General features: G+C 34.5%; 1 protein-coding gene across 1 annotated transcript in view; it reads right to left on the bottom strand.

The window, feature by feature from the left end:
• Positions 1-12,677, bottom strand: part of LOC136038162 (cullin-1-like) — a gene marked incomplete in the record, with an annotated part of 119,029 nt that overhangs the window by 58,980 nt on the left and 47,372 nt on the right. Inside the window, 2 exon segments of the mRNA XM_065721223.1 lie at positions 4,258-4,409; positions 9,154-9,362. Of these exon segments, the coding sequence (XP_065577295.1) occupies positions 4,258-4,409; positions 9,154-9,362 (361 nt within the window).

Below are 12,677 nucleotides of genomic sequence, written 5' to 3' on the forward strand. Positions count from 1 at the left end.
AGTTACTCGCCAAAGAGGGGTGCATCAAATACGACGGACTGTGGTAAATATATATAGATAGAACTCACCAGAATATAGAGAAACGCCTACAAAAGCACAAAAATGATAACACCAAAGCTCAAAATTCTAATATTGCTAATATTTCTTTCGATTCTGCTTTAATGAGCCATGCATTTGAAAACCCCAGCCACAAAACTTTGAAGAATCCGCCCTTACTAGCAATGACCTAGGACTAAAGCAGATTGTCCAAGAAGCGATTGAAATCAGGCTTAAGACTAATAATAATATTTCCTTAAATAGGGACTTGGGGGAATATTAACTAAATGCTCTACATACAAATTTAATTAAAAACAATCTTACAAAATAAATGAAAAAACCAGTAGACATTAACACAGAACCAATTAAAAATACCACCTTTGAGGTTAGCCGCCAAAAATAGCAAGATTCGAAATGAAAGCGTGTTTTAATTACTTTTCTTTCATTTCAATTAACTGCCTTGTTTCACCTCGTTTTATTTATATGTCCTGGTTGAACTTCACTAAAGTAAGGACAGTTCTCAAATTTTCATTTTAGTTCTAATGGTCGTATGTTATTGTAAGTCTCTTTTCTTTTATATATTTGTATTTTGCTGAGGACGGCCCTTGAAGATAGGGCTGAAATATTCATTCAAATTAGAATTCCACTGTCTTGCGAAAAGAATTCCCTATTATTCCTTTTTTTCTGATTTTTTTTTAATACCTATTGGTATCAAAATTCCGTTTTTAAAGTTTAAGTTACTATTGAGCCGGGTCACTCCTTACTTATTGTTCGTTATCACGAACTGTTTGATCAACGATTATGACGTAATTCACCATCTTGCATATGAAAATGCTGTTTTTTCTGTCAGAAAATGGATTTCGTTTTTAGCATTATATTTTTATTTAATTACAAAACCACATAGATATAACAACTTTCTTTAAAATTAACCCATAAACAGCACTCTGTGATGTTCCAGTATATTAGTTCTACCCATGCAAAAAATATGAAGTTCCTTGCTGTTGAAGCCAGGAAAATGCAAGTTTCACGAGTAAGGTTTTCGGTTTTGGAAATTCCAATGGTATACCTGATGCCATTTTTGGGGTTTAAGGCTATTTTTGAAATTCTCATAAATTTGTCCTCGAAATGACATTTTCCTATTACGATTAATCCAATCGAGACAATAGTAACCATTTCAGAATCAGTTCCAAATGGTAATGTCTCCTCACTAGCCATATTTTTTGAAAAACAGATTCTGTAATTTTGGTACTATGGGCTGTGGTTCGTCCTTTAGTAGACATGGTATCTTTTTAGCAGGAATAGAAAAAATTGAACCACAGCTAATCAAGCAACTACCGCTGCAACTATGATATGGTTTACTACGACTATGGTTTAATATTTTACGTCATAAGCAGTTACTATGGGCTAGAGTTCGTTCTTTATTGTAACCTTTGTATAATTCCAGCTATCTCTGGAACCAAGACACAAATGATACCCATAAAATCCGCATTTATCATGAACAATATCGATTTTTTATGTAATTTATGCAATTGTTCTTTACTAGGTTTCAGCTATTTATACAAACACCATACCGATGAAACTCACATAATCTCCATTTATAATGAACTTTACTAATCCTTAAGTAAACCACTTGTAAATTAACATAGTCTTATCTATACTCTGATTAAAAAAGATTCAATAAAAAGAGTGTCGAAGATTGCTACTACAATCCCTTTATGAAAAATATTCATAAAGTTTTGTCGAAACAGTTTTTGACAAACAGTTTTATCGAAAAATCAAACTATTGGATACCCCGTCACAGTACAGTGGATGAAAGCATGATTTTGGATCACAGGCTTGTTGATTCAATCCCAGCTATCACAGCGGACGAAATTGTGATCCCAGGTGCACATAATTTCGCCATCTGGTGCCTCTAGCAGTTTGAGCTCAATGGGCCTCTCCATGCCCAAAAGTCATTTTCACTGAGAGGAGTCTTTTTTTGCATGATATGTTTTTCTTGATTGTATGAGTACCAGCTTTCCACGGCTTGTCTAGGTACGGTTTGACTGCTTCTCAAGCAATATTCCAGCTCCTTGAAGCAGTAAGAGGAAAAAACGTTTTCCTTATCTCTTCTTTTTACATTATTTATACGTTCCCAAAAAATGGGCACTGAAATAAACGCGTCCACGGACGCAAAATCCCTCTGTTCTGTTGTCAAGCGCGGTACATCCCAATCACAGCAGACGATCTGACGATCTTTCTTGGGGCTTATGCCAAGGATTCCTTTACAAAGACTTGCTAGTCCCATTCCCTTTTTAATATTTTAATTATGTGATCGATAGTAAATAGAAGGCGCAAGCCTAAACAACCACAAACAGACCATTCAGATTTTGTCTCAATGGCATTGCATCACTTAGTATTTCAACTCCAATTTTTATAATTTCATCTTAAATAACATCTTAAATTATTTCTTTGATTTTACATGATTACTACGAAGTTGCTTGAACTCTAACCTTTCAAACTAGAAAGATTGGCTCATAGCCACTGATTTGCAATAAGTAAGTAAGTAAGTAAGTAAGACGACACTAGACCCTTAAGGTCCAAACCGGGGGTGCTGATGTCCGTTTCATAGCCCTTCAGCCAGGAAGTGCAATGGGGGGGGGGCTGGGGCCAACCATCCTGTTCTTTCAGACACCCTTCCTGCTTACCTTCCCCAGATTTCTCCAGGTACCCATTTAGAGCTGGGTCGACTCTGGCTAAGCTTACAGAGTCACGCCACTGACCCCCGTCCCAAACTAAATAACTGGTCACAACTGGGATTGAACCCGTGCCCCTTGGACACAGAATTCCCATGCCAGCGCGCCAACCACTTAGCCAGGACGGCTCCAGGATTTGCAATAACTTTGAATATAGAATACATTATTGAACATGTGATTATTGTTGTAAATTTTAATACAATACAACTTCAGTCCTTATATATAAACCCTGATTACAAACTGGAAAAGCCTAATATTTTTCCTTTTTTGGAATTGTAAGAGACGAACCTCAAAGAATCAGGCAGCTAAATAAGTCCAAGATATGCGATGGTTCGATCTTCTAATGATCGTCTTTTAATCCAATCTCAATTGACATCAGATTTTCTGTTAAAACCCTAAAAATTTATTGCATATTTTATAACTATATCTATGCTTTTTCTATTGTTAAAATCCTATTTTGATCTTCCTATGCAAGATGATGTGAATAACATTTATTACTTAAGTGTTATACAAAAATTTTGTCTTTCCTAAAAGTTTTATTCAATTTAAAAATTATTTTGTTACTTACAAAACCTTTTTAAATACATCAATTTCCTTTAAAATGAGCCACTAAACAGCTCTCTATGATGTTCCAATGCTCCCCAGCTGCGGAGGAAAAAAACGAGAAAAAAAGACGCTGTCGATAAAGAATATCGTGGTTGCAGACACTTCCTCATTTTCAAGCAAATAGATCATCCTTGCTATTCAAGTCACAGAATGGTAAGTTACCTATATAGGGGTTTCGGACAAGGTGGTTCTAATAGTATACTTTTTGTTTTCATCTGACACTATTTTTAGGAGTTATGGGGTATTGCAGTTCTTACTATGAGACGCGATACTCTCCTTCTAGTTTGGTAGCTACCGCTGCACCCCAGATAACAAAAAACAGTTACCAGGCGACGGAAAGAAAAAATCACTCTTTTCAAAACTGATTGAGAATGTAAAATTTAGGCTATATATTTGCAAATTAGGGGGTTCGGGTTGGAAGAAGTTGGTTAAGGTAAAGCTATTTCCTTGTAGAATTGACATAAGTAACTATTTTAGAATGTTTCAAAGTAGTTTTCAGAATAAACAGTTTTCGAAAAGTAAGGGATTAGGTGTCCCTTTAGACAGCATTTAAGAGGGGGGGGGGGGGGTTAAGCTGATGCTATTTGTTTGTATAATTAACGTAAGTAACAATTTTAGAATGTTTTAAAGTAGTTTCCAGAATAAACAAGTCTCCAGGAAGTAAGGGATTAGGTGTCACTTTAGACAGCACTTAAGGGCATTAAATTTGATTTGCAAATGAAACGTTTATTATGTTTCGAAAGAGCGTTAAATAATGCATCCAGTAGTGTGTTCACTTTACTCCTAAGTCAGTAATGGAATCTAGTATATATTTACCTTACAGTACAACTATTACCCAATTTCAGACTTCTTTTCCTTGATAATAATGGTTTTTTCTTACCTTTTTCAAATATTCTGTAACTGGATTTTGGAGTAAAAATTCGAGACTTTCTTTGGTGTAGTATTGTTCTGTGCTCTCAAGAAACGGGTGTTCAAACGTGTTTTTGTAAACCTTCATAGTCCCTCCAGTCTCTATTGATTCTTCATTAACTCCTATAAAATAAATTCAAACGATACTGAAATAATAATTATGTGGTCAACCGCATATGCAAGGGTCAGTGTGTAGAAATGTACAGGAAGTACATTGAAAGCAGCCATGATATGCCAATATAGCTACACTTGCACATTTAGACAAGGAATACTTCTAGACTTACCCCTTTTGTCAGTGATATTTTAAAATAAAGTTCCGTAAAAGTAGTTTACAAGGAATGGTAAAGAGCATTATTAAAACTAAAAACATTTTTTTATTTCTTATATTAAACTCTCATTATAAAGTCCTATCAAACAGTTCGTGGTAACGAACTGTAGCATGGAGCGACCCGATCCAATAGTAACCGAAACTCATGCTGATTTCAAATATATAAGTTTCATCAAGTTTAGTCTTACCCATCAAAAGTTACGAGCCTGAGAACATTTACCTTATTTCCGAAAAAGGGGGAAACACCCCCTAAAAGTCATAGAATCTTAACGAAAAGACCATCAGATTCAGCTTATCCAAGAACCCAACTGTAGAGCTTTCAAGCTCCTATCTGCAAAAATGTGAAATTTTGCATTTTTGCCAGAAGAAATATCACGGATGCGTGTTCATTTGTTGTTGTTTTTTCCCAGGGATGATCGTATCGACCCAGTGGTCCTAGAATATCGCGAGAGAGCTCATTAAAACGGAAATGAAAAGTTCAAGTCCCCTTATAAAGTGACCAAAACAACCAGAGGGCAACTAACCCCCTCCCACGGTCATTTTTTTCAAAGTCACCGGATCAAAATTTTGAGAGAGCCATTTTGTTTAGCATAGTCGAAAAATCTAATAACTATGTCTTTGAGGACGACTTAATCCCCCACAGTCCACGGGGGAAAGCCTGCAAGTTATGAGCTTTGCCCATTGTTTACATATAGTATTGGTTATTGGGAAGTATAGGCTACTTACGTTTTCAGGGTGGATTTTTTCTGGATGTGGAGGGGGGTCGGGGGGAGGGAGTTACGTGAGAAGATCTTTCCATGGAGGAATTTATCATGGGGAAGAGAATTTTCATGAAGGGAGCGCCTAAAAAAGTAATGAAAAATTCAATAAAAGAACAAGTTTTTCAACTGAAAGTAAGGAACAACATAAAAACTTAAAACGAACGGAATTACATATATGAAAGGGTCTGTCCCCTCCTCAATACTTCGCTCTTTGCACTAAAGTTTTGTTAGTAGTTTCAAAAGAGTTATTTATTCTAATTAAACGACTTGTTATTCAGGGGTCATTCTTAAAGAATTGGAACAAAATTCAAACTTTAGTGTAAAGAGCGAGGTATTGACGACGAGGCGAAGCCCCACATATAGGTAATAAAAATATACGAATATAGAAGTTCATTACGTAAGTTAATTTCTAAGTTGCATAAAAAACGTTCGTAAATAAATTAAAAGTTCTAGTGGCCTTTTAAGTAACCAAAGAAGTTGGAGGGGAATTAGGCCTCCTCCCCTGCCTCTTTTTTCTCAAAATCGTCCGATGAAAACTTTGAGAAAGCCATTTAGCAAAAAAATAAATTAATATGCAAGTTTTATTTTAATTATTCATATACGGCTAGCCAAAATCAAAACCTGCATTAATTCAAAAACGTTGAGAAATTAAATAAAAAACAAGTTTTTTCAACTGAAAGTAAGGAGCAATATTAAAACTGAAAATGAAAAGGAATTACTACGCATATGCGGGGGTTCGTCCCCTCTTCAATACCTCGCTCTTTACGCTTAAAGTATTTTTATTAATTTCAAAAGAGCTATTTATTCCAATTAAACGACTTTTGTGATTCAGGGGTTAAAAAAAAAGGAAAATTGATATGCAAATTTCACTTTAATTATCTATGTACGGTGAGCCAAAAATCAAAACCTGTATTAATTTAAAAACGTTCAGAAACTAAATAAAAAATCAAGCTGTTTTTACTGAAATTAATTAGCGGCGTTCAAACTTAAATAGAACAGAAATTATTCTGTATATGAAAGGAGCTGTCACCTCCTTAACGCCCCGCTGTTTATGCTAAAGTTTTGCATTGTTTTAAAAAGTAGAGTTGTAAGAAAGAGTAAAAAAATTTTTTTTTTAATTTTAGCATACTTGAAACGAACAGAAATCACTATCCAAAATGGATGAAACCAAAAATGAACAAAAATTGAATATATAATTACATCAAACGTAAAGATAAAAGATATTGAAACAGGTGAAGAAAAATCATAAATCGAGTAAAAATTAAAATTATTACTCAATTAAACATAAAACCGACAAAAACACTACAGCATGTGTTTAACTGCTGCCCCTACCCTAAAAGTAAACCTTCTAAATTCTATTGTGTCACTTATATTTCTTAAAAACTACATGTATTTAAACAGTATGTTTTATTTTTTCAAAACATAGACAAAAAGAAATTACTTTAATATTCAAGGTGAATGGAGAGACTTAATGGCAAAAAATTGGATGTCTAATATCAAAAGATATTAATTCCTCTAAATTTCGGCAATTCAAGATTAAATACATTAGTTAACGGTGATTTTTTTGTAATAGCTATAAAAAAATTTTGGAGCATTTCTATTTTTAGCAGAGCACAAATGACACAAAATATTTTAGAAGATGTAAACTCAGGGTGGCAGGCAGTCGCCAAACTTCAGTTCGCGTAAGAAAATTTCAGCAAACGTAGTTTTCGTTGGTTTTAAGATTGACCTGAGAATTCGTTTTAGTTTTTACTTGTTTTGGAATTTGACTACTCATCTATATCAGTATCTGTTGGTTTTATGTTTGATGTGATTATTTATTTTTATTTCTGTTCGTTTTGGGTTTCATTTATTCTCTGATACTACTTTCTGGTCGTTATGACTTTGAATTATTATACGACTTGAGTTACGATCGCTTTAGCCTTTAAAAAGGCTCTTTACTTTTCTTTGAAAACTTCTTTTTGCGAAGTTTCGTTCTTAATTACTATCTGTTCGTTTTTATTACGACTGTTTTATTATTGGTGGATATTATGATTATTTCTCTAAATTTTCCAATTTTTGGGTTAAGAATTAGATTCTTAAGTAAATTGTGATGATGTATAAAAATATCTGAGCGTTTCCCTTGATTGTGTTCAATATAACAATAGCATAAATGTTGTTCAATTTGAAATCAAGGTTTGGAACGGTTCCTTAACTAAAATTTTGTACAACAGCAATTTCTGAACAAAATATTCGAAAGAATCCTCCAAGTAAAAGGTTCAAAAGATGACATATGAATGAAAATTCAATAAGAGAGTAAATAGACATCAGACGCATCATTAAGTTCATTTTACTTCTGACTCTTTAAATTCGTTTATTTGTAACTTTGACATAAGCGTTTGCATCTTGTGGTATTGAAGAGATGTCATTCTGACAACCTGAATGCAAGTAATACTTTTTAATTGACATCAACACCCCTCTCAACATTCCCTGAAAATTCAAACTTCATTCCTCTAGCCGTTCATGATATATTTCACTTATGACCTTTTGACACCCTGAATGCAAGTAATGCCTTTTGATTTAGATCAAGTCCCATTCGACATTCCCTGAGAGTTCAAACTTCATTCTCTTAGCAGTTCATGAGATATTTCACTTATGCCCTTTTGACACCCTGAATGCAAGTAATGCCTTTTGATTTAGATCAAGTCCCACTCAACATTCCCTAAGAGTTCAAACTTCATTCTCTTAGCTGTTCATGAGATATTTCACTTATGCCCTTTTGACACCCTGAATGCAAGTAATGCCTTTTGATTTAGATCAAGTCCCACTCAACATTCCCTGAGAGTTCAAACTTCATTCTCTTAGCAGTTCATGATATATTTCACTTACGCCCTTTTGACACCCTGGATGCACATGGTGTCTTTCGGTTTAATTCAACGCATTTATGACTTTAACATGAGCGTTTGCTTGGTGTGGTGTGGATACTTAAGTTCAATATCTTCCTTAATAGTCACTCAATATTGCGATTTATAGCAATCAAATTAAGAGCATCAGAAAAAAGGACGTTTTTGATAGAGGTACGAAGAGGCCATATTAAGATACTTAGAGAAGCAGGAAGTTCACGAGAGAGAGTTAGATTCAAAATAAATTTGGCGAAGAAGCAGTAAGCATGACTGTGTTGGCCTCAGTACTATGATGATTTTTTAATATAAGTAGTACCAAAGAGCTTGGGAAACTATAAGAGTGGAAACTTCGGCAATTTAACATGGAAAGATAGGAGTTGAAAACTACTAGCACCAGACACCCCGTAGTGGCAGGCGAAATCATTAAAATATCTTTAAATAAGTAGAAAAAATTCAAGTCGAACTTTATAATTGGTAAAGGCCTAACCAAATAGTATTGAAACTCATAGTTTCCCATGCTCTTTGGGCCTCATCTGTATATTTATATCACTTAAAGGTGAAGTCTCTGTGTAAGTCTTAAAAATCAAGTATTTGGCTGTTTAGGGTAGGCTAACCTACTGTTTAAAAGATATATATAAGGCCTAGCCAATTTGTCTATGATGGCAAAGCGTTAGGCCTAATTGCTTTGTTAACATAATTAGGCGTAGTACATATTACTAGACCTAGGGTTTGATGAGGGCAAATCATGGCTAATTAATTAGGCTCAAAAAATGCCAAAATTTCACCAGACTCTAAATGGCGTTGGTGTTTTTTTTTCTTTACACTAGTGCCAGTTTCCACTCTTATGAGTTACCAATATTCTTTGAGTAGTGCTCTAAGCAACAAAAAGAGCCTACCTAATTCCACGTAACAGTCGATAACTCCCATGATAAAGCTGGAATTGATGCTTTCGCCATTTCTATCTCGCTCAATCAATTTTAGTACGGCGTCTGTTGCGGTTTTGCTCAATTTGCTAAAAAAGATGTCTCTCCATGTAACCAGAGCCAATTGATACACTTCGTATATACCAGGACGGCATTCTTCTACTTCTCTTTTGACCCAGTGTCTAAAAAAGGACTTTCTAGAATATCTAATGCTCAAAAAGCATGAAAACTATTATTAGAGTTTAACAAGAATAATAATAATAATAATAATAATAATTTATTTATTTATCACCCACTTCACAAAACAGAGGTTAAGTGGAGTAAAATACAAAAGAAAAACAGCAAAAGTAATACAAAAGAAACAAATTTAATCACATACAGAAAAAAGACGGATAAGGCGATGAAAACATCCTAGCCTATAAAGCGCTTCAATAGCTAGCTTCGCAGATAATTTTTCGAAAGCACCACTAATATCTGTCGCACAATACTTTTTAACCAGTTTTGTATTCCGGTAAGAACGAGGTAGATATAAAAGAAATTTGCAGTACCGGTAATAATTTATACGAATACGTTTTAGATCACCAGTCAACAGAAGTGGCATAATACCAGAACAGAAGAGCACAGAATGATCACAAAAATTTGAGTAAAGCTGAGTTAGCACTCTTCTCCTATAGTGTCCACGATTTGCTACAATCTTAGAGTAACCGAGCCTCAGCTTATCACTAATATCTTTGACACCATGAGACCGGAGAGCATTCATAGAATCGCATACTGTTATACCAAGCCAACGAAACGATTTAACACGAGGAATACTAAAACCATCGCAGTATAGTGATTCTGAACAATTATTACCGTTGAAAACAAGAAACTCGCACTTGTCAATATTTAGGTACAGGCCGATATCGCGGAAAGCAGAAGTAACTGACTTCAATGAACGGGCAAGACCAGACTCAGTTTGACTAATCAGAAGAAGGTCATCCGCATAAGCCAGATATGAGATATCAGATGGTCCTAGTAGGCACGTAGTCGATATTTTTGATAATATATTTTCAATACAAGCATTAAAAATATACGGCGAAAGAACTCCCCCTTGTTTTACACCGCAACGAACAGGGATATGACCAAAATAAGAATTATATAATGACTTAAGGCGAAGGTAAGAATACGAGTACCAAAAACGAAGCACGTGAATTACCGACGGATTTACTCCTCTCTGGCATAATGCTGTCCATGCTTGAGTATGACAAATACTGTCAAATGCTTTAGACAAGCCTAGGGTTGCGAAATGAAGTACGAGACGAGTGCGATGGGCATCTTTTAATAAAGAAGTCAAAGCACGGTGAGCATGCTGACAGCCTAGCCCAGATCTAAAACCAAATTGGTTATTATCATTTAGAGCAAGCTTAGTGATATAAGGTAGTAGGAGGTGTTCAAAAAGCTTGCTAAGAGTACAAGCTACCGTTATCGGCCTATAAGAACTACAAGAAACCGGATCTTTTCCTTTTTTTAGAAGTGACGTAACGCTACCGCATAGGAACGAATCGGGCACACACGAACTACTCAAACACATTTGAAAAAACAGTTGGAGATGAGATACCAGTTCAAAAGAATTCGAAACAAGATTCAAAACACTAATCCCATCAATATCCAAAGATTTTGATTTTAAAACCTTTATACCTTTAATAATAGCCCACTTTTCAACTGGAATCACATGTCACTGACATAAACGTGACGGCAAATTTTTTTCAAGCTAACACGAGAAACGCTTATGCAGTGCATAATTAACATTCGAAAATATTTTTGAATAATGTTCGATCCAAGATGGACGAGATATAATATCAATAGAACTTGCATCCGGAAACTTGGCAGAATTTATCACTATTCGCCACTCACTATTACTTTTCGGAAAAGTTTCACCGGAGTAACGAACGGCACGAAGATGGCGTTTGTATTCGAGTTTCGTCTTTTGTTTTAGATCAAACACAGTACCCCGAATAAGTGACAAGCTTATTTGTTACAAAAATAATAATAATTATAGATCATCTTCTTACCCAAAAAGGGAAGTTTTTTATTTACAACTAATCTAAATTTTCAGCGTTACAGCAAAACAACTATTAATAATAAAAAAGAAATTGAAACAGAAAAAAAGAAGAAAAGGGTAAATATTTCTGACGTCATTCTTATTCCAGAACATAGAACAATCCTGTATTTTTTTTATTGTGCATGGATTTACTTTTTGTAAAGCTAGGTACCATAAAACCGTCACGTCTATGCCCATAATCTATAATTATTATTTAAATAATTAAAATTAGTAATCGTTGACTTAAGCTCAATTAACTTTTCATTTTACTATTCGAAATATGTGACAGAAATATTAACAAATTATAAGAGGTTAATCCGAGAAAATTTATAAGATTATTGCTCTTTCTTAAACTAACGACTAGACACCAATCATTGTGCTAAGACAATATGTGTTGCAGTATTTTGCTTGAGTAAAAACTAGGCAAAAACGAACAACCAAGCATAGTGAGATGGAACATTAAAGCCCTCATAAAAAAAAAAACACTTAATAGCTCGTTTTCATGAAGCTTTATGGACAACTAGATTTACTTAAAAGTCCGCCGAAATATAGAAGATCACTATACTACCCAACGAAAAGGCTCAGTGAAAAATTTAGATTTCCGCAGAAGCTCACTTGTTTCCTTTAAACAAAGCTTTTGCTTCAAGCCTGTTTTTTTAAATATTCAGTAATTATGTGTTTTTTCGGCTTTCTTATCATTCACTTTATTTCCAATAAGCTTATTCAATTAAATTAATAGAATATATTACAGTGTCTAATATCTTTAGAAATGGGTTTCAAAATCACCAGTGATTTTATAATCTTCAGTACCAGCAGTGTCAAGGCATGCAAAACATTAAAAAATATAATTCATCACCATCAGTTTTCTAGGTCAGAAAATAATGCACGGAATAAAGCAAAAAAAAATAAAGTAAAGAATATTTAGCGGTTTTACAATAAGATTTACAGCCATAGAGCTACCCTTTGTCCAAAAAGCCCAACAATATAGAATCAATGTGAATTATGCCAGATACGTTGATGGTTTTCTAGCGGCAAATCTAATATTTAAATGTACCTGACGCCCCGAATCTAGGAAAAAAACTTAAATAGCTCCTAAATTCGACTACATCGCTGAGTAATGGTTAAGGGTAGTCTCGATGCACATCGGTGTCAAAATATAAGTGGTAAAGGCTTTAAAGACTTGTAAAGCTGACGAGTAAGAGGAAAAAAGCGAGTACTTCTAATTAACTATAAACAAAATATTGCACGACAGTCATAAGATAAAAAACCATGGCGTAAACTCTTGCAAATATTGGAGAATAATTGTTCTCCCACAAAAAAATTTACGTCACTTTGCCCCCCTACCCCAAAAAACGTCCCTTTGAAATTTGAGTTTGATCTCCAAGCCGTGAAGCAACAGGGGGCAGGGTTATAGGAA

Source organism: Artemia franciscana, chromosome 17 (assembly GCF_032884065.1).
Source record: "Artemia franciscana chromosome 17, ASM3288406v1, whole genome shotgun sequence".
Classification (NCBI taxonomy): domain Eukaryota; kingdom Metazoa; phylum Arthropoda; class Branchiopoda; order Anostraca; family Artemiidae; genus Artemia; species Artemia franciscana.